Source organism: Felis catus, chromosome D3 (genome assembly GCF_018350175.1).
Source record: "Felis catus isolate Fca126 chromosome D3, F.catus_Fca126_mat1.0, whole genome shotgun sequence".
Taxonomy (NCBI): Eukaryota; Metazoa; Chordata; class Mammalia; order Carnivora; family Felidae; genus Felis; species Felis catus.
The window spans coordinates 21,285,515-21,312,337 of record NC_058379.1 but is presented as its reverse complement, the minus strand read 5'-3'; the positions used below and the strand labels follow the sequence as shown (position 1 = coordinate 21,312,337).

At 41.9% G+C, this 26,823-nt stretch overlaps 1 protein-coding gene across 15 annotated transcripts in view; it reads left to right on the top strand.

Moving 5' to 3' along the window:
- DEPDC5 (DEP domain containing 5, GATOR1 subcomplex subunit) overlaps positions 1-26,823 on the top strand; it is a 127,348-nt gene that overhangs the window by 35,264 nt on the left and 65,261 nt on the right. For 11 of the 15 annotated variants that reach the window (XM_045041195.1, XM_019814737.3, XM_019814735.3 and 8 more), the window contains 12 exons: positions 1,104-1,207; positions 1,495-1,569; positions 4,228-4,362; positions 5,192-5,253; positions 5,397-5,470; positions 11,331-11,400; positions 13,398-13,434; positions 13,958-14,078; positions 16,454-16,674; positions 21,647-21,850; positions 23,758-23,893; positions 24,890-24,987. In XM_045041195.1, the coding sequence (XP_044897130.1) occupies positions 1,104-1,207; positions 1,495-1,569; positions 4,228-4,362; positions 5,192-5,253; positions 5,397-5,470; positions 11,331-11,400; positions 13,398-13,434; positions 13,958-14,078; positions 16,454-16,674; positions 21,647-21,850; positions 23,758-23,893; positions 24,890-24,987 (1,337 nt within the window). The remainder of the gene's footprint in view (positions 1-1,103; positions 1,208-1,494; positions 1,570-4,227; positions 4,363-5,191; positions 5,254-5,396; positions 5,471-11,330; positions 11,401-13,397; positions 13,435-13,957; positions 14,079-16,453; positions 16,675-21,646; positions 21,851-23,757; positions 23,894-24,889; positions 24,988-26,823) is intronic. The other 4 variants (XM_019814741.3, XM_019814738.3, XM_045041200.1 and 1 more) reach the window with 1 other exon arrangement.

Here is a 26,823-nt window from a genome sequence, read left to right as displayed (position 1 = left end):
TTATTTTTTGCGTGTGGATGTCCAGTTGCTCCAGCACCATTTATTGAAAAGAATGTCTTTGTTCCATTGTGTTGTCTTTGCTTCTTTGTCAAAGATCTATTGGGGTGCCTGGGTGGCTTAGTCAGTTAAACATCTGACTTTGGCTAAGGTCATGATCTCATGGTTCGTGGGTTCGAGCCCCGCATCAGACTCTGTGCTGACATCTCAGAACCTGGAACCTGCTTCAGATTCTGTTTCTCCCTCTCTCTCTACCTGTCCCCAGCTTGTGCTCACTAGCTCTCTCTCTCAAAAATAAATGAACATTAAAAAAAAATCTGATTATATTTTGGGGGTTCTGTTTCTGGGCCCTTTATTCTGTTCCATTGATCTATTTATCTACTCTTTCACCAATGCCACACTATCTTTAGCTTTATTTGTAGCTTTATAGTTAAGTCTTGAAGTTGGATAGTGTTAGTTTTCCACCTTTGTTCTTTTCCTTCAATATTGGGTTGGCTATTCTGGGTCCTGTATGTTTCTTTAAGATAAATTCCTAGCATACACACACATGCAAACCTGTATGTATATGTATACACACACACACACACACACACACACACACACACACACACACATACACACACATTTATTTTTATTTTTTGTAATACAGTCACATGTATTTTTAAGGTTTTTAAGGTTCACAAGCTCTACAGTAAACAGATTCTCACCTATCCCTTTCTACTTAATGTAGTTCCCTGTCATAGATTTGTTTATTAGATATATATGTAAAACCTACATATAGATGTTTTATTTTATGCTTCTTATATACCACCTAATTATAATTCATTGTATGAAGATTTCATGTTCCTGCTGAATACTAGGTATTAATATGATTTCAAGGCAATTTTTAAATATTTTCTTACTTTTTGTTTTCAATCTATATGACTATTGGTAATACAGGTCTTTGTTAATGTTTGTTACATGCACTTGGCTTTAATACTTATTATTATATGATAAATTACCTTAACCCTGGAAATCCCATCTTCTCCTTTCTTTTGAAATTCTGTGAGAGACCTGATGTATGTAATAGCTGCTCAATGTCTATTTTATGACAATATTCCTTTCAGAGTGGTGGTGCAGAATGAGAGGAGAGAAGAGTGGACATCACTCCTTGTGACCATTAAAAAACTCTTTATCCAGTATCCAGTGTTGGTGCGACTGGAACAGGCAGGTACTGCATTCATAATGACAGAAAGTGCGGCAGGGAAAGGAGGTGTAGGATGGAGTCTGGGAGAGGAGAGGTTCATGCTTGCTTCTTTCACAGTGCTGGACAGAGTTTCTGCTTCTGGTCAGGTTTCTATTTCCAGTTGGGTCTAATTGTTCATTACATATGCAGTAAGTTCAATAGTATACCTACTACAGGGTAGGGGAACCTATGGAGCCAGACACTTTCCACTTGTTCTTTAAGAGTTCATCTTTCATGGGATACTTTTCCTTCTCTTATGTCTTTTGCTTCAGAGGGCTTTCCTCAAGGAGATAATTCTACCTCAGCACAAGGAAACTACCTAGAGGCCATCAATCTGTCATTCAATGGTGAGTAAGAGCACAAGCCGTGGTGATCTGGCATCTTATTTACCACATGGCCGTGAACTTCTTTTTACTAATGTCCAAAGACCCAGACCCAGTTGAAGATCTCCCCACCCATGTATTCCAAAGGTTAACTGAAAGAAGTAACTTCTGATTGGATGGTTTTAATGGCCAACGTTTAGCTCTTAGATCTTCCACTGGGAATTACCTTGCTATTCTCATCTGCTTCTCATGGTAACTTGAGAGTAAAGAGCTGGAGGGAATCTTCCTTGGGCTGTTTTACTACAGACTGTATTCTTACTGTTTTCTATGCTATCCCTCAATTGCTTCTAAGTAATTTTTAAAAAAAAATTTTTAATGTTTATTTGTTTATTTTGAGAGAGAGAGAGAGAGAGAGAGAGAGAGAGAGAGAATACCTGCAAGTGGGGGAGGGGTGGAGAGAGAGAGAGAGAGAGAGAGAGAGAGAGAGAGAGAGAAAGAGAAAGAGAACCCCAAGCAGATTCCACACTGTCAGTACGAGCCTGATGGAGGGCTCGAACTCATGAACTATGAGATCGTGACCTGAGCCGAAGTTGGACACTTAACTGACTGAGCCACTCAGGCACCTCAAATCTTTTTTTTTTTTTTTTTAATTACAAAAGGAACCCATGTTTCAAGAATTCAAATAATCAGAGGTATATCAAGTAAAAATGAAGATCTCCCTCCTTCCTCTACTGTCATTTCCCTTCTAAGAGGGAACCTTCTTAACAGTGTGGTGTGACTTCTTCCGAATGCTTGTCCCTGGATGTGTTAGCTGATATGCTTTGTTTGCAAACAACAGAAACCTACTGAATTGGTTTACGCAAAAAAGAAAAATTTACTCTTAGGATATAGAGACCTGGTGGGCCGTCAGGAAAGGCTTGAACGTTATGCTGAAGAAGGTGGGGACCAAAGTGGCTCTAGGAACTGCAGCAGCAGGTATTCCTGGAGCAGTGTTCAGCTCCCAGCTCTGCTGTCAGCTCTCTGCTCTCTGTTCAGAATTCCGTGTTCTCAGCAGAGAGTCTGATTGGCTCAGCTCTGGTTAGGCATCCATTGACACTCGCCAGTGGTGGAAGTAATGATGTGTGGTCACTTCACACGTATAACCTGCCCGTGCTGGCAATTCTAAAGCATGGGTCTTTTTATTTTTGTATTTAAAAAAATTTTTTTTAATGTTTGTTTATTTTTGAGAGAGAGACAGTGCAAGCTAGGGAGGGGCAGAGAGAGAGAGACAGACAGATAGACAGACACAGAATCTGAAACAGGCTTCAGGCTCTGAGCTGTCAGCATGAATTCACGAACCCTGAGATCATGACCTGAGTCAAAGTCAGACGCTTAACAGACTGAGCCACACAGGTGCCCTTCCCCTTCTTTTAAGTTTATTTATTTTGAGAGAGAAAGAGGGAGAGAGAGAATGCCAAGCAGGCTTTTCACTGTCAGCATGGAGCCCAAGGAGGGGCTTGAACTCATGAACTGTGAGATCATGACATGATGTCATCATGACATGTCAGTCAGCCCAAGCATGGAGTCTTTTATTTATAAATCTTTTTTTCATATTGGAATATGTTTGGTTTTCCAAAGTAAGGATTGTACAGGACAGAAATAAAAATTAACTTGCCAAATTTACAAAGTCATCGCAAGATTCTTGTCCATTCTTTTGAATATTGTCTTAAATTAATATTTTTGTAGGGGCACCTGGGTTGCTCGTCAGTTAAGCGCCAGACTTTGGCTCAGGTCACGATCTCACAGTTCGTGGGTTCGAGCCCCACGTCGGGCTCTGTGCTGACAGCTCAGAGCCTGGAGCCTGCTTTAGATTCTGTGTCTCCCTCTCTCTGCCCCTCCCCACTCACATTCTGTCTCTCTCTTGCTCTCAAAAATAAATAAAACATTAAAAAAAATTTTAAGCGCCTGGGTGGCTCAGTCAGTTAAGCCTCTGACTTCAGCTCAGGTCACAATCTCGTGGCTTGTGAGTTTGAGCCCCGCGTTGGGCTCTGTGCTGGTGTTGGGCTCTGTGCTGACAGCTCGGAACCTGGAGCCTGCTTCAGATTCTGACTCCCTCTCTCTCTCAAAAATAAAACAAACATTTAAGGGGCGCCTGGGTGGCTCAGTTGGTTGAGCGTCCGACTTTGGCTCAGGTCATGATCTCACGGTCCGTGAGTTCGAGCCCCGTGTTGGGCTCTGTGCTGACAGCTCAGAGCCTGGAGCCTGCTTCGGATTCTGTGTCTCCCTCTCTCTCTGACCCTCCCCCGTTCATGCTCTGTCTCTCTGTGTCTCAAAAATAAATAAAAAAACATTAAAAAAATTTTTTTTTAATTAATATTTTTGTAAGTTTCAGTACAGACTCATTTATGGATTGTTTAAACTAAAGACATGAAATTTGAGCATTTAAGACAACACAAGGCAAGTAGTAGGCATTAGTGAGGGGGTGTTAACAAAGGCAACATTGGCATAGTCTTGTGTTCAAGCAGTTCTTAATGTAGAAGGGGAAAGGAAGATGTGCACACGGTAACTAGAATTCAGGTCAGAACTGCAATTGCTGCAATAGAAACATGGACAAAATAGTCTGAGGGCATAGAGAGGCTTGCAAGTGGCTGGTTTCTGAAAAGCTGTAACATCTGCATTGGAGAACTTTTGCTTTCTTTCAAGTGTTTGACAAGCACTACATCAACCGCAACTTTGACCGAACTGGGCAGATGTCTGTGGTGATCACACCTGGGGTGGGTGTGTTTGAAGTGGACCGTCTACTCATGATCTTGACCAAGCAGCGAATGATAGATAATGGTAATGCTCCCTGGTTTGCACTGTCTCCGAGTGTTTATAGCCTCACTTACCTTAGAGCTCTGAGCTTTCCCTGGCTCTGTGCATCGGAGATCCTGGGTATGTGAATAATGTTAGGGGACAAAAAGCGTTCTATGGTCAAATCGGTTAAGGAAATGTTGGGTCATATACAGTTTAGGCAGATTCCCTAATTGTAGGTTTTAATTTGTTAGTGTATCTTGTTTATCTCTAATGGGTGTAACAGGTACTCAGAGTTTTCCAAACATATCTGACACTGGAGAGCTCTTCGGAGGGATCGTTTCAAGGGACCAGTGTGTCATCAGCCCATCTTGGGGACTACCATCAGATTGTCTGATCTAGTCCTCCCTCTGTGGTGTGCCATGCTTTCCCAATTTGTAATTCTGGTTCCATTAAATTTGGGCTTCCAAAAGATGGGGGTGGAGTATAAATCCTGGATTGTCAATTAAGAAGCTCTGTTAAATGGTATGGATTGTTTTGCTGTCTTACTGAAATTTCAAGATTCCTTTTCCTTTCTGGTCATGAAACTTTAGTAATAGAGGCCTGGGTTGTCCTTTTGACAAATCATGATCTACAAAGCAGTCCAAGGCTAATTGTCAAGCACTGAATAATGGCAGGTGTGATGGGACCTGGTAAAGAAGAAACAGACAAAATGCATCTCTTTTCTTTGCTGTGTAGGCAGCTCTGTGAGGTTATAAATCTTAGGATGGGAAGTCGGTTTTGTTTAGTTAAATAATATTGTTAATAGATTGGGACACTTATCTCTACTTCCTCCCACCCCCACCCCAAACTCTTTTTGTCTTCTCTTTTTTAGGAATTGGTGTGGACTTGGTGTGCATGGGGGAGCAACCATTACATGCTGTCCCATTGTTCAAGGTAATACAATTTTGGATTGCTTACTAAAGGCCAGTCTCTAGTACTAGAGTGATCTTGAGAATACTTAAAAACAGAACAGTTGGAGCAGCTCCACATCCTACTTGTTTTCTAGCTGATCTGTGCACTGGCTTTTTCCCTTCCAGCTACATAATCGAAGTGCACCTCGTGATTCTCGGCTGGGCGATGACTATAATATTCCTCACTGGATAAACCACAGGTGGGTGTAACCTTGATTCACAGTTGAATAACTTCCTTGCCATTTTCTCTTCACATCTGTTAAGTTATTACTATGAAACCTTTTGTCAAGAAAATGTGGAAACTAAAGTTCTAACATTTGCTTAGAGCCTCTGTACATGCAAAGCAGTGGCAGTAACATAAGAACAGTCTAGAGTGAAAGAAAATAAAAGCAAATTTTGAAGGACTTATTTTTATTATCCCCAGCTCCTACTATTTCCAACTCCCATAGACGATAGCAGACCAGCATTGTACCTGGCATTCTCTGTTTGTAGAAAAATCCCTGTGTCTCTTCTTCACATGGGACAAGGCCTCAGTGTTTCTGCTGATTGGGGCTCAAGGATGGTGTCTCTCATGCCTCTGTCAGAGCCACTGCCTTATCCCAGTCCTCATTTTTTTTTTTAAAGTTTATTTATTTTGAGAGAGACAGAGACAGCCTGAGTAGGGGAAGGGCAGAGAGAGGGGGAAAGAGAGAGATTCCCAAGCAAGCTCCATGTTGCCAGTGCAGAGCCTGACATGGGGCTCAAGTCCACGAAACTGTGAGATCATGACCTGACCTGAAACCAAGAGTCAGAGGCTTAACCGACTGAGCCACCCAGGTGCCCCCAGTCCTCATCTTTTTTGGATGATAATCTTAATAGTGTGTCTATTTCTGATCTCTCTCCTTCAGTCCTTCCTTTAGAACAGGGTTTCTCCACCGGGACTCTACTGACATTCTGGGCCAGATCATTCTTTTGTTGGGGCTGCCCAGTGAATTGTAGCCTGTTGAGCAGCATTCTTGGCCTCCACCCTCTAGATGCCAAGAGCACCCACCCCCAGTGTGACAACCAGAATGTCTGCAGGAAGCATGCCTAAGTGAATGTTCCTATCAGAAAACCTGGAGAGGGGCGCCTGGATGGCTCCATCGGTGAAGCATCCGACTCTTGGGAGCTCTTTCAGCTCAGGTCATAATCTCACAGTTCGTGAATTCAAGCCCCACGTCAGAATCAGTGCTGGCAGTATGGAGCCTGCTTGGAATTTTCTCTCTCCCTCTCTCTCTGCCCCTTCCCCTCAACTCTCAAAATAAATAAATAAACTTAAAAAAAAAACAAACAACAAAACAAAACCAAAAACCTAGAGAAAGTTAAATTATTTCTTTGAAATACTGCAGGTAGAGCTCATACCTCCTAGAAACTTACTATGAGAACTAGAATATCTTCAAGTCTGCCAAATATGAAAAGCCTTGGACTATTTTTTAATGTTTCATGATTTTTTTAAGTGCTTGCAGGTTTATGGAGAATTCAGTTGAAAATGTTGGAAACTGAGGAGAGAAATAATTTAGACTAAAAACAAAAAAGTCAAAAAACTAAAATGTCTGCTGCATTGCCACATGCCTCCTGGGTGGCAGATTCCCTCTGCCCCCATTGACAGTCACTTCTTTAGACCAGTGGTTTTCTTCTTTCCTTTCTAATTTTTTTCGTTAAGCAACAGGGCCCTTTTTTTTTAAGTAAAGACCTTACTTGCAACCAAATATACAATAGTGAAAAGTTCTTTTTTTTTTAAAGTTTATTTATTTTGAGAGAGAGTGTGAGAGAGCAGGGGAGGGCAGAGAGAGAAGAGAGAGAATCCCAAGCAGGCTCTGTACGGTCAGTGCAGCACCTGATGTGGGGCTCAAACTCACAAATTGCAAAATCATGACCTGAGCCAAAGTTGGATGGACACTTGATCAACTGAGGCACCCAGGCACCCCAATGTTACTGTTTTTTATTTATTTATTAATTTTTTTTTTAACTTTATAAAATTTATTTTTGAGAGAGAGAGACAGCACGAGCAGGGAAGAGGGAGTGGGGGACACAGAATCCGAAGCAGGCTCCAGGCTGCTCGATGTGAGGCTCGAACTCACAAGCTGTATGATCATGACTTGAGCTGAAGTCGGATGCTTAACTGACTGAGCCATCCAGGCACCCCATTGTTATTTTTTTAATGTTTATTAGTTATTTTGAGAGAGAGCGAGAGCAAGTAAGCATGTACAGGGGAGGGGCAGAGAGAGAAGGAGAGAGAGAAATCCCAAGCAGGCTCCACGCTCAACACAGAGCCTAATGGAGGGCTTAGTTCCACAACTATGAGATCATGACCTGAGCCAAAACCAAGAGTCAGATGCTTAACTGACTGAGCCACCCAGGTGCCCCTGATGTTACTGTTATTTTAAAAATTTGGTTTGAGTAAAATAGTATTTTGAACTTTTTTTCACTTATTTCAGAGACCAATGTATCTTCTTTTTTTTAAAGCATTTTCTTTTTTTTTTCTTTAAAGTTTATCCACTTGTTCTGAGAGAGAGCATATGCGCAAGTGTGCATGAGCAGGGGAGGGGCAGAGAGAGAAGGAGAGAGATAACCCCGAGCAGACTCCACACTGTCAGCACAGAGCTGGATGTGGGGCTCAATCCCACGAACTGTGAGATCATGACCTGAGCCAAAATCGAGAGTCAGATGTTCAACCTACTAAGTCCCCCAGATGCCCTGATGTATCTTTTTATCAGCCCTCTCATTAGATTTGGATTTGTAATCTTATTGTGCATATATATATATATAGAGAGAGAGAGAGAGAGAGAGAGAGAGAGAGAGAGGAAGAGACAGAGAGGGAGGGAGAGAGAGAGTGAGAGTATGAGATGGGGAGAAGGGCAGAGGGAGAGAGAGAATCCTAAGCAGGCTCCATGCTCAGCACAGCACCTCAAATGGGGCGCATTCCCATGACCCTGGGATTGTGACATGAGCTGAAATCAAGAGTCAGTGCTCAACCAACTGAACCACCCATGTGCCCCTGGATTTGTAATCTTTGAATAGTTATTCAGATTCTTTAAAAATATGTTTTTTTTTAATTTTTTTTTTTTTTTTTTTTTTTTACATTTATTTTTTGAGAGACATAGAGCACAAGTTGGGGAGGGGCAGAGAGAGAAGGAGACACAGAATCCGAAGCAGGCTTCAGGCTCTGAGCTGTCAACACAGAGTCCGATGCGGGGCTCAAACACACAAACTGGGATCATGACCTGAGCCAAAGTCAGATGCTTAACCGACTAGGCCACCCAGGCGCCCCGCCCAAAAAATTTTTTTTAATGTTTATTTATTTTTGGGAGAGAGAGTGTGTGTGAGTGGGGGAGAGGCAGAGCGAGAAGGAGAGAGAGAAGGAGAGAAAGAATCCCAAGCAGGCTCCACACTGCCAGCACAGAGCCAGATGCAGGGCTCACCCCACGATTACCTGAGCCGAAACCCAAGAGTTGGACACTTACCCGACTGAGACACCCAGGTGCCCCTGACTATACATTAAGATTCTTTTGCCCATAAGAAAACAGCTGCTGTTTAATTATACACCATATTTCATTAAGGGAGAGAGTAACTCTCACACACACAAAATTGTATATGAAATTAAACACTGTAATTTCCTCAAATGTTAATTAATAATAACTTGAAGGTTTCCTGATTTATCACTGTATTTTTCATCCTAAATTGGCTTTATGATACCATTTAAGATGGACGATGATTCACACATGTATGACTTCAGAATCTGAGAGCTGGAATGGCCTGAGGCCTGCTTTTCACATCTCACTGTGAACCTTGTTTGCTTGAGCCACTCATAGACAGGAGCAAAGAGGGCTTGTGGCCAGAGGTGCATGGCTGCTCGTAAGGGCCATTGTTCATATCCTGTCCACTAGCCTCTTCAAAATCATTCCACAAGGCCAGAGACCTTACTTGAAGCATAATCAAATTGTCTTCAGTGAAAAGTTATTCTCCCAAGTATTATTGGCTAGTCATGAAAATTGATCCAAAAAGTAAATTAATAGCAGATACATAAGAGTTATAAAACGGGCATTTGAGGATGCCATAGGCATCTGGAGTCTGTTTTAGAGATCATAGAGACCCTCCAGTCACACTGTATAGGTGTTCCAGGAGGGTAACTTGACTTGCCAAAGGTTGAGCGGCAAGTTCATGGCAAAGCTGAAGCTGTTGGTTTAAACCATTTGAAATTGTGATTTTTACACTGGGTTTGACCTTCAAACACAGCAATTTCACGTGGGTACATCTAATAGAAACCCATTCTTCTGGCTAATATCACTTTAATACTCAGATCTTTTGCAATTAATGTCTGGAAAGCAAGCAGCATCCTCTACTTGTACTTTCCTTGGTACCACTCTGAGGAGTCAAGTCCCAGAGGCTAGTTGGACTCCAGGTCTGACTGCAGTTGGTATTTTTTTTTTTTTTAGTTTATTCAATTTGAGAGAGACAGAGTGAGCAGGGGAGGGACAGAGAGAGAGGGAAAGAGAGAATCCCAAGCAGACTCCGCACCACCAGCACAGAGCCCAACACAGGGTTTGAACTCATGAAACGTAAGATCATGACCTGAGCTGAAACCAAGAATTGGATGCTTAACCAACTGAGCCACCCAAACGCTCCTCCTTTCTTTTTTTAAAGTTTATTTATTTATTTTGAGTGAGAGAGAGAGAGAGAGCACAAGTGGGGGAGAGGCAGAGAGAGAGGGAGAGAGATAGAATCCCGAGCAAGTTCCCCACCGACAGCACGGAGCCCAGAGTGGGGCTGAAACCCACGAACTGTGAGATCATGACCTGAGCCAAAGTTGAATGCTTAACTGACTGAGCCACCCAGGCACCCCGCAGTTGGTATTCTTATGTTATGCACATAGTGCATAATGTGTTACTGGATTGCCCTACAGTTCACTGGTTATCTATTGATTACTTTTTTTTTTTTTTTTTTTTTTTGCTTATGATCAGAGTTATAATGGAAGATGGGGATTGGTTAGTGTTCAAAACATCTTTCCCATAAGTTAATTACAGATAAAAGAGACTACAGAGACATGCCTAAGATGGAAAAGTCTGTTTAGCCTCTGTTTACTCATTAGACCCAGGGCAAGGTTGGGTTTCCCAATTTTCTTGTGTGTCTGACATGACTGCATTAAGATATGATTTTCAGGGGCACCTGGGTGGTTGAGTCAGCTAAGTGTCCCACTCTTGGTTTTGGTTCAGGTTATGATCTTGGGGTTTGTGAGTTTGAGCCCGTGTCAGGCTCTGCACTGACTGTGTGGAGCCTACTTCAGGTTCTCTCTGTCTCTTCTCTCTGGCCCTCCCCTGCTCATGCTCTCTCTCTCTGTCAAAAATAAATAAACTTAAAAAAAAAAAAAGATATGATTTTCAAAGAGATAAAAATTTGATGATTTGTGCCATATTTTCTTAAGACCATTTTTTTTCTTTTCTTGCCTGACTTATTCTTGCTTACCAAGTGCTGTTCAACCCAAGAGGGATAAAGACCACACTTGGGCCCAGCATCGTGCCAAGTATCAAGATGCAAAAGTATCATGGTGTAAATAGATGTAATCTCTGCCAGGAGGAGGAGATTCTCATCCAGTTAGGAATCAGGACTAGTGTGAAACAGTTAACAAGGGAAAAAAGAATAGAACAATAATTAAAACCATATTTAATATTTTGTAGTAATTACAGAACAAGTTAGAATTGGAGGAATCAGTGAAGCCTGAGACATAGGCAGTCAAGAGAGGACTAATCCATGGCTGGGGTTTCAATTTAAAGTTTAAAATGCAAGGGACTTATGGGGTGCCTGCGTGGCTCAGTCGGTTAAGTGTCTGACTTCATCTCAGGTCATGATCTCACATTCATGAGTTTGAGCCTCGCATCAGGCTCTACGCTGACAGATCAGAGCCTGGATCCTGCTTTGGATTCTGTGTCTCCCTCTGTTCATGCTTTGTCTCTCTCTCTCTCAAAAAATAAATAAATATTTAAAAAAATTAAAAAATAAATAAAATGGAAGGGGCTTAAATTAATGACCTTTTTTCTTTCACAGTTTCTATACGTCTAAAAGCCAGCTCTTTTGTAACAGTTTCACCCCGCGAATAAAACTGGCAGGAAAGAAGGTAGGTGTCACCAACCTGTAGAGCCTTCAGGGAGTGTCACACACCAACATGGTTATTTTGATCCCAGGGTATGCCCTTCTTCCCCATGGTCATGAGTAGAGTTCAAGACATTTGTCTTAGAACTTTATGATTTTCCACATTAAATACATCAACAACAAGGCAAACCTCCAGACTATAAGAAATATCTTTGGGAAAACTATGACAACTCTTTTTAGTTCTTTAATAATGAATATTTTTGTCATGATGTGATTGGTTTATTCAGATACTGGGACTGCTCAGATACCTTTGGGGACGAAGACATGGGCACACATTGCAGCAAAGGGGAAATATGATGTAAAGATCACATCTTGGCAGTAGTTAAAGAAATGCAAATTCAAACAAGAATGGAGATTCTTTTTGTTTACCAAATGGATTTATTTTATTTTATCAAGATTTTATTTTATTTTAATATTTCTTTATTTGAGAGAGAGAGAGAGAAACAGAAATACAGAATCCAAAGCAGACTCCAGGCTCTGCGCTGTCAGCACAGAGCCTGATGTGGGGGCTCGAACTCATGAACCGTGAGATCGTGACTTGAGCCAAAGTCAGATGCTTAACTGACTGAACCACCCAGGTGTCCCTAAAGATTTTATTTTTAAGTAATCTCTATGCCCAACGTGGGGTTCAAACTTAGAACCCTGAGACTGAGAGTCATACGCTCCACTGACTGAACCTGCCAGGTGGCCCTGCTTATCAAAAGGTTTAAAACAAAACAATTATACCAAGTCCTGGGAAAAGTGGTGATACTGGTGCTTGAGTACCTGGTTGGTGTACAATACTTACAAAAAGCAGTTCAGCCATGTGTATCAAGGGCAGTGCACACGTTCATGCCATTTGACCAGACAATTCCATTTTTGGCTATATGGTTTAAGGAAACAATTGAGGATATTGAATGCAAATAGCATCTTTATTTATAATAGTTAGAAGTTGAAAATAATAGGGAAATGACTAAACCATGAACTACACTCCATGCAATATATTGCCAGTCAATAAAAGTGCCAGTTTTAAGAACCTTAAAACGTGTTTTTGATATAAGGTGAAGAGACACACAGACTGTTGGGTATGTAGGTGGCATACCAGGTACTCTCACCCATCCATCTGCCTGTTTCTAGCAGAGTTAAACTGTGAAAGCTGCTCTATTGTGGTCATGTTAGTAGTATCAGGGCCATTTTTTCCCTTTTTTTTGGGGGGGGGTAATGGGTTAATGTTACTCTTCTAATAAGGAAAATATTAATTGCGAGGACTATGAAGACTCCTTCTTAAATGGGCTTTGTCAAGTAGTGAGGTGCTAGAAGGGACTCTTCCCCGAAAGGGCCACCTCCTGCCCTCTGAGGTTTTATGCCTTCATCACAACCCTTCTGGGCAAAGTGGAACATGGAGGAACTTCTCTATACATGATGATTTTAAAGAAGAAAGAGTGAGTATTGTTAGAGAAGTTTAAAGGGTCCTGAAAAAGACTTATTTGGAAGAGAAAAAAAAAGCTCTTTGTGTTTTCTTTCTACCTCTGTAAAACATTTCAGCAAACTGGGTGATCTCTTATAGGTGTAGGCAAACCGGTGAGAGTACTGTAGTGAAGGGGGCCATGCGCATGAAGGGTTTGGGGGCAGGTAGGATACACATACCACTGGACTGACCGAGAACATGAAGGACTGGGCTTGGATTTTGGCTCTGCCACCTGTTGTGACTTTGAGGAAGTCCCTTTTTCTCTCTAGAATTGAATGCCCTCACCTGTACGGTGAGGATAGAGTTTTGAGGGCAACCAAGGTGTGAGGTGGGCCTGGTAGGGCCTGACACTGCGGTAGGTAGGCCTCAGGTGTTTGCTCCTGCCTTCCCGTCAGCTACAGGGAGGGGTAAGCCATGGTCTCTACCCAGGGGAGCAGCCACCTACATACTGTGCCTTGTGATAAGTTCTATTTTAGCAGAGGAGGAAGTGATTAATTATCTATTTAATTTTACAGCCTGCCTCTGAGAAAGCAAAAAATGGCCGTGATACATGTGAGTATTTTGGGGACCTCCTTTTGTCCCGTTTAAAAAGAGTCCGCTAACCCATGGCAACAAGATTATGTGAGGTCGCATAAGCAGTTCACAGCTAAGTTGGGAGACCTGAGTTTCCCTCGGAAAGTCCTTTAACTGCCTTGTATATTTTCGTCCTGTCAGCTGTGAAACAGATGCTGACAAACCTTGTTTTTCTTTTCCATCAGTCAATTGTAGGGATCAGGCAGAAAGTTTTAAAGTACTAACCGTACCACATATTAAGAGGATCTTTTTTTAAAGTGGGATCACAGAAGAATGAAATACTACCCAAACTTTCCCCTTATTTAGTGCTACACTCTTTTCTATATCACTTTGACATGTTAGTCATTTAATTTCAAGAACCTGATGAATGGGTTATTATCCCACTTTTTTCAGGGAGACATGATGGTGATCACCTGTGTCTTGTGGATTTTGATGAAAGCCCTCTGAAGGCATCTGGTTGAAATGTATTTTAATGACCATTCACTTGATTTGTGTATTTCAGCTCTTGGGACTCCAAAAGAATCTGAGAACGCCCTTCCCATCCAAGTAGATTATGATGCCTACGATGCCCAAGTGTTCAGGCTGCCAGGCCCATCCCGGGCTCAGCGCCTCGCTACCTGCAGGTTTTTTGCCAGATTCACTTTGGGGTGTATATGAAAATTGTTTGGGAAAACCTTAGGGCCTGCAGGGACCTTCATGAGAGCAACCTGGAAAACGTTTTAAATTAAAATTAGCCAAATGGAAACTATACCGTGTAGATCATTAAGGGTTCTGTTTCTAGGTTCTCTGGCCCACCCATTTTGTTAGCTATATTTGCAAGAAATGTCCCCAAATAGAGTGTTCTTCTAATCAAGAGAAGCAATTCACAAATTCTAGAATCTTCTTACTGGGCTGCCGTTAATGTATATATATATAGATCCTAGGGCCCATAGTTTCTTTGGAGTATTTTATTCCCAGTGGGCAAGAGACTTTTCTGTCTTTAGTTCTTGCTTTTTAAGTGTGTTCCATGTTACTTTTGTCATATGATAGTTTTTAATTGTGCTGTAGTTGGATTTACCAATATATTCATTTCTGAGTCTTATGTAAAAAGGCGTCCCATCCCAGGGCTTTTTTTTTTTTTTTTTTTTTTTTTTTTTTTTTTTTTTTTTACACCCCTAGTGGACTAAATACCATGAGTCCATTTTCCAAATTTCTTAAATATGCACGTTTATTTAAGCACAGTGATTGGAAGAATATTCCATCTCTTCACATTGGCAGTTGAGCTTATAGTAGCCACATGATTGTCTTCTCTCCTTTCATCTTGTCCCATCTTAAGATGAAAACATTTAGGGGCACCTGGGTGACTCAGTTGGTTAAATGGCTGACTTCCGCTCAGGTCATGATCTCTCTCACGGTCTGTGAGTTCTCTGTGCTGACAGCTTGGAGCCTGGAACTGCTTTGGATTCTGTGTCTCGCTCTCTGCTCCTGCCCACTCATGCTCTGTCTCTGTCTCTCTCTCTCAGAAACAAAAACACATTAAAATTTTTTTAAAAAAGATAAAAACATTTAGAGCTCAGACATAAAACATTTCCTAAATGTTTAGAACCTTTAGTACCATTAACTACAGTTCTCTTATACATAGATCTGCTTAGGGATTTGGTAGCACTTTCCTCCCGAGTATTTAAAAATGCTTTCACACACACACAAAAATAAAAAAATAAATAAATAAAAATGCTTTCACAGTCGAAGATCTTTGGTTTTGTTTTTTCTAAACAAAGATGGCAAGACATGGTATTTCAGAAACTTAGGTCTTATGTTTCCTGAGGGAGCCGCCTGTGTCTTAATTGGTACTCTGTCTCCCTGCACAGGACTAAGCATACACTGGTGCCCAGATATTTACTGTTGCAATAATGTACATGCAGTCAGCCCAGGGGATCTATTTTCAGGCTCCATTTAAGCTCTGACTTGAGACAAAATCCTTCCAGGCGGAAACAGAACAGCTCTGATACCAGAGGGGGAGCCCTATCCGTAGTTGTTAACTCTTCCATTCTGAATTTTTGCCTCCCTATTGGGCTTCTCCCTTTTTGATCCTTGCTCCGACTACTTCCAGAAGTTTTCTCCTTAGGGAGTTTTATGTTTTAATAAGGATAAACTTTTTAAAACCTTTATTAAGGAAATGTTCAAACATACTCAAATAGAGTAGTATAATGAAGAGTGATCAGTGTCTTGTCTGCCTCATTTCATTGCTTTCCCTACATTTTACATTTTGTTGGAGTATTCTAAAACAAATCCCTTTTTTAACCTGTAAATGTTATAGTGTATGGCTTTAACAAATAAGAATTAAAAAATAAATTATCCCAAGTACCAAAATTAACACTAATTCTTTAATATCTTCTAACAGCTAGTCTATATTCAAATTTCCCAATTGTCTCAAAAATGTGTTTTTACAGTTGGTTGATTTGAATTGGGACCTAAAGAAGATGCAGACAAAGCATTTGGTTGGAATGTGTTTTTTTCTGTGACTGTAGATTATGTTGCTTTTTTCATTTGGCTGATTGTTTTGTTATAATGTTTAACTTATCCTCTCTTCTCTGAATTTCCTGTAAACTAGCAATTACCTCTAGAGGCCTGATTATATTTAGGCTCAATTTTTGGTCCAAGAAGACTCCTGAGGTGGCTGTGTACTTTCTCTTGCATCGTATCATATCCTGTCTAGTTGCCCCATTTTCAGTGATATGAGATTGATTGGTGGGATCAAGTAGGGTTAGACTGGAATAGTCACTCCTTTACAGCTATGACCCTGGGACTTGGGCCAATTGAGAACTGTCAGTTCTTATGCAATATCTCAAGCTGGTCGAGGGGGAATACCCCCTACATTATTTCTCACTCATAGAACACAGTGGGGATTTTTGTTATTGGTTTCCCAATTAGCTTGGGCTGGTGACAGGTTTTGGTGCTTTAATTCTAGGTGGGGCACCATCACTTGCTTGTTGGTAACTCATTGTCTCTCACTTGTCAGATCTGTGCGAGAGCGGGAGAGTCATAATCGAAAGAGCGCCAGCTCCTGTGATGTCTCATCCAGCCCTTCCCTGCCCAGCCGCACACTGCCCACTGAGGAAGTGCGGAGCCAGGCTTCTGATGACAGCTCCCTGGGCAGGAGTGCCAACATCCTGATGATCCCGCACCCCCACCTGCACCAGTATGAAGTCAGCAGTTCCTTGGGCTACACCAGCACTCGAGGTCAGAGGGCTGAAGAACGGGCACAGCAGGGCAGAGCTGGGGACAGCTCCCTTCCTGCAGCAGGGGATGGGAGGGAATGTGACCAGATGTGGGGTATAAGTCCCATATCTTATTATTTCCATGCCAGTGCAAAGTGTATAAGCCACCTGAAATGTACGTATGTGTATATTATACTATTTTTGTCTCTAACACTTTTTCCCCCTTCACTGTAACTATATACCTTTCCATATGTTAATGCAGAGCTTTTCTTAGGCCTAGGGTCAAAGGTGTTTGCTTATTTTCTTATCATTGCCATTTGTGTCATGCCTAAAACAGCCTCAGTCCCGTGTTGTACTTTAAGATTTCTCCTCACAGTTAACTTGCTAACCCGGCTCACACTAGGGAGCACAGGTGCTACTTTTTCTGTATCTTATTCTGTCATCCAGCAGCACCTGCAGCTAGAGTCTACAGGTACCTCCTGACTTTTTAAAAAACTTTTAATTTTGAAATAATTATTGACTCATGGGAAATGACAGATACACACACACACACACACACACACGGAGGTCCTAGGTACCTTTCACTCATTTTCATCATGGCAACATGTTGTATAACTATAGACAACATCAGACCAGGAAACTGGCATTGGTACAAGCCACAGAGCTCATTCAGATTTCACTAATATTACATGTACTCATTTGTGCATGTGTATTTCTGTGCAGTTTGTTTTGTTTTGTTTTTTAAATGTTTGTTTATTTATTTTGAGGTGGGGGCAGAGAGACAGGGAAAAGGATACTTCCAAGCAGGCTCCATACTTTCAGCACAGAGCCCAACAGAGGGCTCAGTCTCATGAACCATGAGATCATGGCCTGAGCTGAAATCAAGAACCAGACACTTAACCTGTTGAGCCACCCAGGCATTCCATATTTGTTTGTTTGTTTGTTTGTTTGTTTGTTTTTTAAGTAAGCTCTATGCCCAACATGGGTCTTGAACTCATAACCTTGAGATCAAGAATCATATGCTCTAATGACTAAGTCAGCCAGGCACTCCTCTACGCATTTTTATCACATGTGTAGATTTATTTATTTATAATTATCATCATAATTAAATACAGAACTATTCCATCACCACAGGGCTGTCTTGTGTTACCCCCTTATAGCCACACACTCTCACTGATCATTCTCTTGCTCTATAATTTTGTTAATTTCAAGGATGTTATATAAATGGAAGCACAGCCCTCCTGACTTTTGATCATTGACTTAGGAATGTTGTATACACATAAGCTGCCCCCTGTTGCCCTCCTGGAAGGATTCCCGAAGGGTGAGGAATGTTTTCTATGACCCAGGGTGTTGAAGGTGAAGCCATCAGCTCCAGCACCATATACACTATGCCAAGGGCATAGTTTTTGACTATAGAAAAAATTTTGCTTGTTTTGTAACTGGTTCAAAGTATAAATAGGAAATGCTAAAAAAGGAGAAATGAGCAGATATTTAATGACATGAGTATAGTATATCACCTATGTCACTTAATTAGTTTCAGCACTCAGGAATTTTAATACATTTGAAATTTGTAGGTTAGCACTTTCCCACTTTCTGGAAATTTCTAAGTTTGTGTGACAGTTACCCCCATTTTTCTGCAAATATTCTTAGTAGGATCTGTAACAAAAGCTAAATTACACTAAACGTTAATTCTTCCAAAACCCTTGTTGCTGTAAAAGCCAGATCTCTGAGGAGATAATGTTGTAGCTTTGAAAGTAGCTTTGAAAATAGTTTTCTTAAAAACTTATCTGAATAGTAGAATTGATTTCAGTGTCCTTTAGTGATATTGGGGAGTTTTTTGGAAAAGCCAAAAAGCAATTCACTAGAATATTATAAGGCAGTACAATCTATAGGCCCTTAGTTTACTGTTTCTCTAGTGTGTTTAGGGGGTTTCACCCATCTACCTACCCAATGTAACATAGAAAACATTTCCCCTTTCCTCTATACATATTTTTTTTCTATAACATATATTTAAAAAAATTTTTATTTGTTTTTTAAATTTACATCCAAGTTAGCATATAGTGCAACAGTGATTTCAGGAGTAGATTCCTTAATGTCCCTTACCCATTTAGCCCATCCTCCCTCCCACAACCCCTCCAGCAATACTGTTTGTTCTCTATATTTAAGAGTCTATTATGTTTTGTCCCCCTTCCTGTTTTTATATATTTTTGCTTCCCTTCCCTTATGTTCATCTGTATTGTATCTTAAATTCCTCATGTGAGTGAAGTCATGTGATATTTGTCTTTCTCTAATTTCGCTTAGAATAATACCCTCTAGTTCCATCCAGGTAGTTGCAATCTATATGTATTTTTGACCCACTTTATCCCTTAGTCCTTTTTTTTTTTTTTAAGTAGGCTCCATGCCCAATGTGAGGCTCAAACTCATGATGCTGAGACAGAGTCGCATGCTCTACCAACTGAGCCAGCCAGGCACCCTTATCCCTTAGTCCTATTTCTCATCCTTTTCAAAGCGTTAACTTATCTTTTTTTAAATTGGATTTTCTCCTTTTATTTTCATGATAACTAAGTAGACCATTTTCTTTTTTATTTGGTAAACCTGAGCATCAACTCATTAATTAACAGTGAAAAAATAGGGGTGCCTGGTTGGCTCAGTCAGTTAAGCGTCCTACTCTTGATTTTGTCTCAGGTCATGATCTCACAGTTGGTAAGTTGGAGCACTGCATCGGGCTCTGTGCTGATAGCACATAGCATAGAGCCTGCTTGGGATTCTCTCTCTCTCTCTCTCTCTCTCTCTCTCCCTCTCTCTCTCCCTCCCTCCCTCCCTCCCTCTCTCTCTCCCTCCCCCTCTCTTTGCCCCTCCCCACTTGTGCTGTCTCTGTCTCCCTCAGAATAAGTAAATAAATAAATAAATTTTAATAAAACAGTGAAAAATATAGCTTTCATAGATATCTGAATGTTGCCTTCTTGCATGCAAATCAGCTTTAAGGAATTAGCTATTACTATATACCAGGTTCTTTGGTAGGCATTGGCTAAATAATGGTGGACAAGGCATATTCCTTGATGCCATGGAATTTGCATCTGCTGGACCGATTTTCTGATGTGGGTGATTGCTTTAGTGAACATGGGATGCATACCAGGGGAGCTGGTTGTGGGTTTTAGCTCTTTGATCCACTTAGGTTATGTAGCATGTTACCTCCATCTCTATAATGGGAGCCTGTCTGCCGTTGGACAAGACAGGTTGAGTCTGTATGTCATGCCACCTCATTGCCTGGTCAATGCTGGGTGCATCCATTTCTTCATTCTTTTCTCCCAGGAATTTTTTTTTTTTTAAACATAGTAATATTTGCTTACTTATATCCAGGTCACTGAGTCAGTGGGAGGGGGTTCTGATCCACCCAGTCATTCAGGGCCCCAGGCTGGGATGGTATGATCATTAGCACTGGTCTCCAAAGTTAGCACAGTAGGGGAAAAGAGAATGGAGATCATGAGTAGAGATATTTGTGGTCCAGGCCTTCATTGGAGCATGCCACTTCTACCTGTGTTCTATTGCTTGGAACGAAGTTATTATTTTTATTTTATGTCATGTCATACCATGTCATGTCATGCCATGCCATGCCATGGCATTTCCAGTGTAGTTAACATACAGTGTTATGTAAATTTCAGGTGTACAATATAGTGACTCAACAATTCCATAAATTGCTCTGTGCTCATCACAAAATATACACTTCTTAATCCCTATCACCTATTTTACCCATCAGCCCACCTCCCTCCCCTCTGGTAATCATCAGTTTGTTCTCTTAACAGTCTGTTTCTTGGTTTGTCTCTGTCTCTCTGTCTCTGTCTCTCTTTTTCCCTTTGCTTGTTTGTTTTGTTTCTTAAATTCCCCATATGTATGAAATCATGGTATTTGTCTTTCTCTGACTTATTTCACTTAGCATTATACTCTTTAGCTCCATCCATGTTGTTGCAAATGCCAAGATTTCATTCTTTTTTTTTTTTAATTTTTTTAAATGTTTATTTAGTTTGGGGGGGGGGGAGGCACAGAGAAGGAGAGAGACACAGAATCCAAAGCAGGCTCCAGGCTCCGTGCTTGTCAGCACAGAGCCCTACATGCAGCTCAAACTCATGAGCCATGAGATCATGACCTGAGCTGAAGTCAGACGCTTAACCAACTGAGCCACCCAGGCACCCCAAGATTTCATTCTTTTTTTATGCCTGAATAATATTCCATTGTATGCATATACCACATCTTCTTTATCTATTCATCTATTGATAGAGACTTGGACTGCTTCCATAATTTGGCTGTTGTAAATAATGCTACTATAAACATAAGAGTGCATGTATCCCTTTGAATTAGTGTTTTTGTATTCTTTGAGTAAGTACCTAGGGCGATTACTAGATCATAGGGTAGTTCTATTTTTAACTTTTGGAGGAATCTCCATTTTGTTTTCCACAGTGGCTGTACCCGTTTGCATTCCTACCAACAGTGTAAGAGGTAGAACAAAGTTATTTGGCCCCAGCGTAGAGGGGCTAGAAACTATAGTCTCATGTGCCTAAGAGGAAAATCAAATGGGTTTAATGAACACACTGGCTATCTCTATCAGGGTCTGCCCTTCTGGACACCAAATATCTATTTTTATCATTCCTCCCACATATAGAATATACCCACCCTATCTCCCAGGGAGACAACTCAAGTCATTGCATCTAGCTCAAAGTGCAGGGTCTCTAGGTGATGGGTGGTTCCCTCCATCAGGTTTTGGTGTGGCTTTATTGGGCCAGTAATTTAGGAGCCAGAACTTCCTTCTCCCAAGTATTTAAAAAGTAAACAAACCCAGTGTTTCATTTCATTATAGTTGGGTGATTTTACTTATTTCTTTTACTCCCTAACATGTATGACGTTCAAGATTCTAGTCAGCCTTGGCTGATTGCCTAGTCCTGGTTTCACCATGGCTCTGTGCTTTCTCTTTTGTGCCTCAACTCCACAATAACTGACAGATGTCCTGGAGAACATGATGGAGCCACCACAGCGAGACTCTAGTGCGCCGGGAAGGTTCCATGTAGGCAGCGCAGAATCCATGCTGCATGTTCGACCTGGGGGATACACACCCCAGCGGGCACTGATTAACCCCTTCGCCCCCTCACGAATGCCCATGAAGCTCACATCCAACAGAAGGCGCTGGATGCACACTTTTCCTGTGGGTAAGTTGGTTGCTCAGGAAAGAGCCTTGTGCTGGGAGCTGCTAGTCCTGGTCCTTGTCACTAACCAGCTGTGTGGCCTCAGTTAAGAATCTCAACTTCTCTGCAACTCCAGTGTCCCACCTCTAAAATGGAGCTATCCATTGCCACTCTGCCTACCCCAGGGGTTCTTGTGGGGATCCTTGAAGACACACTTGGGAAGTGACTGTGTAAACCTAAGGGCTTTTCTTCTGTTTGAAAGGGACTGTACTTTGTCATCTGCTTTCTTTCCTAAGAGTAATGCTGCTTATCCTTGTTCATTCCTTCCTCTCCTGTCTCTCTCTGGATAGTGATATTAATGTCTTGAATACACAGAAGTTATATTATTTTGTTTTTTCTCAGGAGTCTCTGACAACTAAAAAAAAACACAATTTTTGAGAAATGGGTGAGCTGGTTTTTTTGTTTTTGTTTTAGTTCAAATAAGTTGAAAAAAAGAGAAAGGATAGAATAAGTGGTTTTTTTAAATACGAGATGCTATACAGAAATGAGAATGAACTACAACCACATCCAAAATTATGTTTAAGTTTATGGACATAATGAAAGAAGCCCAACATAAGAGTGCATTCTGTATGATTCCATTTTTTGAAAGTTCGAAAGCAATCAAAACTTAAAAAGATATTTTCTTCAATCCACTGTTTTTCCTAGCCTGTCCTTTTTGATCTGTGTTTTCTCCTACAGAGGATGACAGTACGGTTTTATAAAGCTGTAGCTAAAATTAACTTCAGCTTAATGGGCTCTGACTGGGCTGGGAAGGAACAGATGCATTAAACTCCAGGGTCTTTTCATGGAAGCCAGCCCGCTGAATGCCTGAAAATGTCTAGTTACTTCCTTTTCCACTTGCTTTTAATGTTAAAAGTTAAATCGATGAGAAATGAATCTGGTTGTGTAGGCCATAATTGGGGGTCACCCCCAAACTCCTTTTTGCCCCCCTTATCCCTGTCAAAATTACAGGATTTTTTTTCTTTCCACTGTCTCTTTCTTTACATTTTTATCCCCACGGGCTCCCTTCGAGTTCTCTTAGGAGAACCATTGATGTGTCTTTCATGGCCTCCAGCTCTTCTTGCCCCCAACTGTTGGGCACACTTTACTAAAACAGGACTCTCTGGTCCTGCTTCCTCTGTTTTGTCCTCATGCCTGCCCAGTCTGCTGATGGCTGAGGCCCTCCTTTGCCTGGCTCCCCAACTTTGCATCTCCTCGCTCCCATCCTCAGAGCTTCTGTTCTTTCCCATGCTCATCTGGTGGTTTCCTGCATGCCTTTTGCCTCCTCCACATTTGAGATTTCACACACATTATTTCTTCTGCCCAAGTGCCCTCTTTTTCCATTCCTACTAACCTTGCTGAACACTCACCTCTGAAATTTCTTCCCCAGGAAGCATTTTTGAATAGACTTGACTAATTGTGATTTCTCTCCCACCCACCTGATGTCTTTTATGCACTTGTGCATCCTCTGCTTCTTGGAGTCACAGCTGTCAACGTCTTACGTATTAACAGAGTCATTGACGTTTCACTCATGTGTTCCTTGTTGTTTAGTTTGTGTCATTCCTTCTGGGAGGTGCCCTCTACTCCTGTACTTCAGTGTTTCTCTATGGCATCTCAGTTTGACATGCATGAGACAGAGACTCCTGAAGTGTTTTTAGGCTGAACAGGGTGACAAATGTGAGGCCCCACAGGAAGATGAGTCCTGCTTAGAAGAGGAGATGTTCTTTTGGGAAGCTGGAGGATCACATGTGTAATATTACCCTTGGTGTGCTTTCCTTCCGGTCTCTCCCAGCGCCCACGTCTCAGCAGCTGGAAAGAAGGAAGAGTAAAGCTAAGTACAAAGCACTAGCTGTTGGGTGGGAATGATGCTCAGTGGATCTTTGTCTGGGTAGGACCATCCGGAGAGGCCATCCAGATCCATCACCAGACCCGACAGAATATGGCGGAGCTGCAGGGCAGCGGGCAGAGGGACCCAACTCACTCCTCTGCAGAGCTGCTGGAGTTAGCGTATCATGAAGCTGCTGGAAGGTGAGGATGTGCATAGGGCTCCAGAAAGTACCTTGAGAAACTCCGTGGTACCCAGAACCATGGCAGAACAGTCTGCTGACAAAATGTCATGGTTACAAGACTTGATGAGACAGTATGAGATCAAGCCCTTCCTTTGTCAGTTCCATTCCTTTCACTGGGCCAAGTGCAAAGCAAACAGCCTGACGCTGTGCCACACGTTACCTAGGCCTTGCTTTAGCTTTAGTTCAAAGCACACTTTGTAAACCTCAAATATGAGTTTTTTCTAAACCTCAGCCAAGAGTGAAAATGAGTGCTGAGACAGGTTGTTCATGCTGTGTGTTCTGGGAAGTCTGTGACTTTTGTCATTTTGGCCACCGAGAAATCCCACTGTTGAGTTTAGAAGTTGTTTCTGCTAAAAGCAATGGAAATCAAGGCCCGTGTTTATAGAAACAACTCTTGTTGAACCAGAGTTCTGAATGCATTAGAAAGCATCCAAGAGAGTCAGTGCAGAAATAAAGTCACTTACTTGACAGACATGAGCTGGGGATACAACTGGCCTCACTGTTCCTGTGATGCTTTAGGAAACACTTTGCAAAGGGCAGTCTCTTTGGTCCCTTTTTCAATCATCTCGACATCCCGTGGAATGGATGAGAGATATGGGCAGGACATGACCCTCTTTGTAGCTCACTTGGTACCTCTTTTCAGTCACTTTATAGCCTCCTGCCTGTTTTAGCAGTGGGGAGCTGAGGATGAGGAAGGGCAGGCAGTCCAGTATGGCAGTGGGAAAGCAGTTTTTGGGGTGCCAGGCCAGGACAAGCAGGCCACAGGAGACCAGATCTGGCACAGACACCAAGCACTGAAGTCCAGTAGCCTGTGGTATGGCTCCCAGTTGTTGCCAGCCTGTGTAGCTAGATATTCAGAGCTGTTTTTGATCGAGACTCCTGGGATATGGGGTGAACAGGATAAAAGAGGTAATGCTCTGCATTAAGCCAGGTGGCTGGGCTCTGTTCTCTGCAGGCACAGCACTTCCCGCCAGCCTGGTGACAGCATGTCCTTCTTGAACTTCAGTGGAACAGAAGAGCTTTCTGTCAGCCTGCTTAGCAACAGTGGTGCAGGTAACCAATCCAAGAGGTAACAGAGTTGGGATGCTCAGAGTTGCAGGCTTACATCTAGAAACGACACAGGGACCAGAAAAGCAGGGCCATGTCTATTTTGAGATCATTTCAGCCACAATTTTGGGTGACCTATTTAGAAGCAGTGCTGTATAATGCATGGAATTATAAATGGGCTGCACGTTACGTTTTTAGCTGAGAACACATTGGTCAAGCCACATTCATCATCGCCCTGTCAGTGAGTCGTGACTGCGGGCCCCTAATGAACTTGGTGTCAAGGGTAACACTGGGGACAGCAGGAGTAGCCTCTGCTCTGGAGGAGCTTCTGGTTCTGCTAGTGGGGGGCTTACCCAGCAGCAGGTATATAAACAATCAGGAGAGACCCAGAGGGGAACAATGTGGTTCCAGTTGTGAGATCAGGAAGGAGAACGGTGGCATTGTAGCTTCGAGAAGTGGGCATGCGCCTCAGACTTGAAGCCGTAGGATTTGGTTACCTAGAGAGGTAGCAGGTGAAGGTTCTGGGTGGAGGCAGGGAGGCAGGGACAGAATGGACTTCCACTAACACAGGTTACATGCTTTCTGGAAGACCATGTATATCTACCATGTCATGCAATCATCCTAGGAGGGCATATACTATTAAGTATGTTTTGTACATGGGGCAACTTAATGTCCTGAGGTATAGAGATATTAATTGAATCTCTCAAGCCTGTGGCCAAGTGTCCTGACTGCTGTTCCTCATTTAGACCACACCATTCAGAGTATCTTTATGATGTAGGGGAACAGGAGTTGGGATGAATAAGGGCAGATTTTGGAAAGCCTCAAAAGACAGATATTGTTCAACATGAGTGTAAAAAACATTAAAACTTAGTTGGGGGTGGATATGGGGCTGCTGCTCTATGTCTTAGTTTTCTATAACTAACTTGCGTTTCTGAAACTTAGCTTAAAGAAGGTATAGTGAAAGTGAAGTTGTATGAAATTGGTTAATGAATTGTTCCTTCATTCATTGGTTGCTTCATCCAACAGTATTTCTAGAGGTCAGTAGCTAAGTCTTGAAAACTGGTTGGCAATAAGAGAATCCCTAAAGGATTGTCATTAATTAACTTCTTCCCTCCTTCCATCCTTTCTTTCTTTTTTCTCTTCCTCTTTCTCTGTTTCTTTTGTTGTTTTATTATTTCTCTTTAAATGAGAAGACAAATTGGATAATAGTTTGGTGATAAGATGCATTTTATGTCTGCACTTGGGGTGCTTAAAATGTTACTTGGCCGCCAGACTCTTGTATCAAAGGCAATCTTTCCATTTTGCTAAACCAAAGAGCCATTTTATAGGAACCCAGAGTTTGAGCTTCCTAGGCTGTGTGGGATGGAGTTGTACTGAGGAGGGGCTGTTCTTGGGCTCACAGCACTACAGTTTGAGCTAGTTTTACTGCTGATCTGAAGCAGAGGGATTACAGGTGCAGATGGTAAAAGCACCAGGATTTACCCCGACTAGTCCTGGAGTGGTTCTGGGCCTGGGATAGCTTAGGTAGACCAGATGATTCCTCAGAAGATGAGTCTTTTGTAATTTTGAAATTTACTTTGAGGAAGAGAGGGAAGTTTCAAAGAATCCTTATGTGGGGATGGTTGTGGAAGATCTTCTAATGACACCATCATGGAGTCCTCTGAGCTAAAGATTCCCTGGTACACATGCATGGGAAAAGCATTTGGTGCAACCTGGATCTCTCATTCACCCTTCTCCATCTTGGACTCTTGCGCCATAGGTCCATGCACCTGATGGACCTCTCTGCTTGGATAACTCCCAAGTACCTCATCCTTAGTATACTGACAAGGAAAATCATCTCTT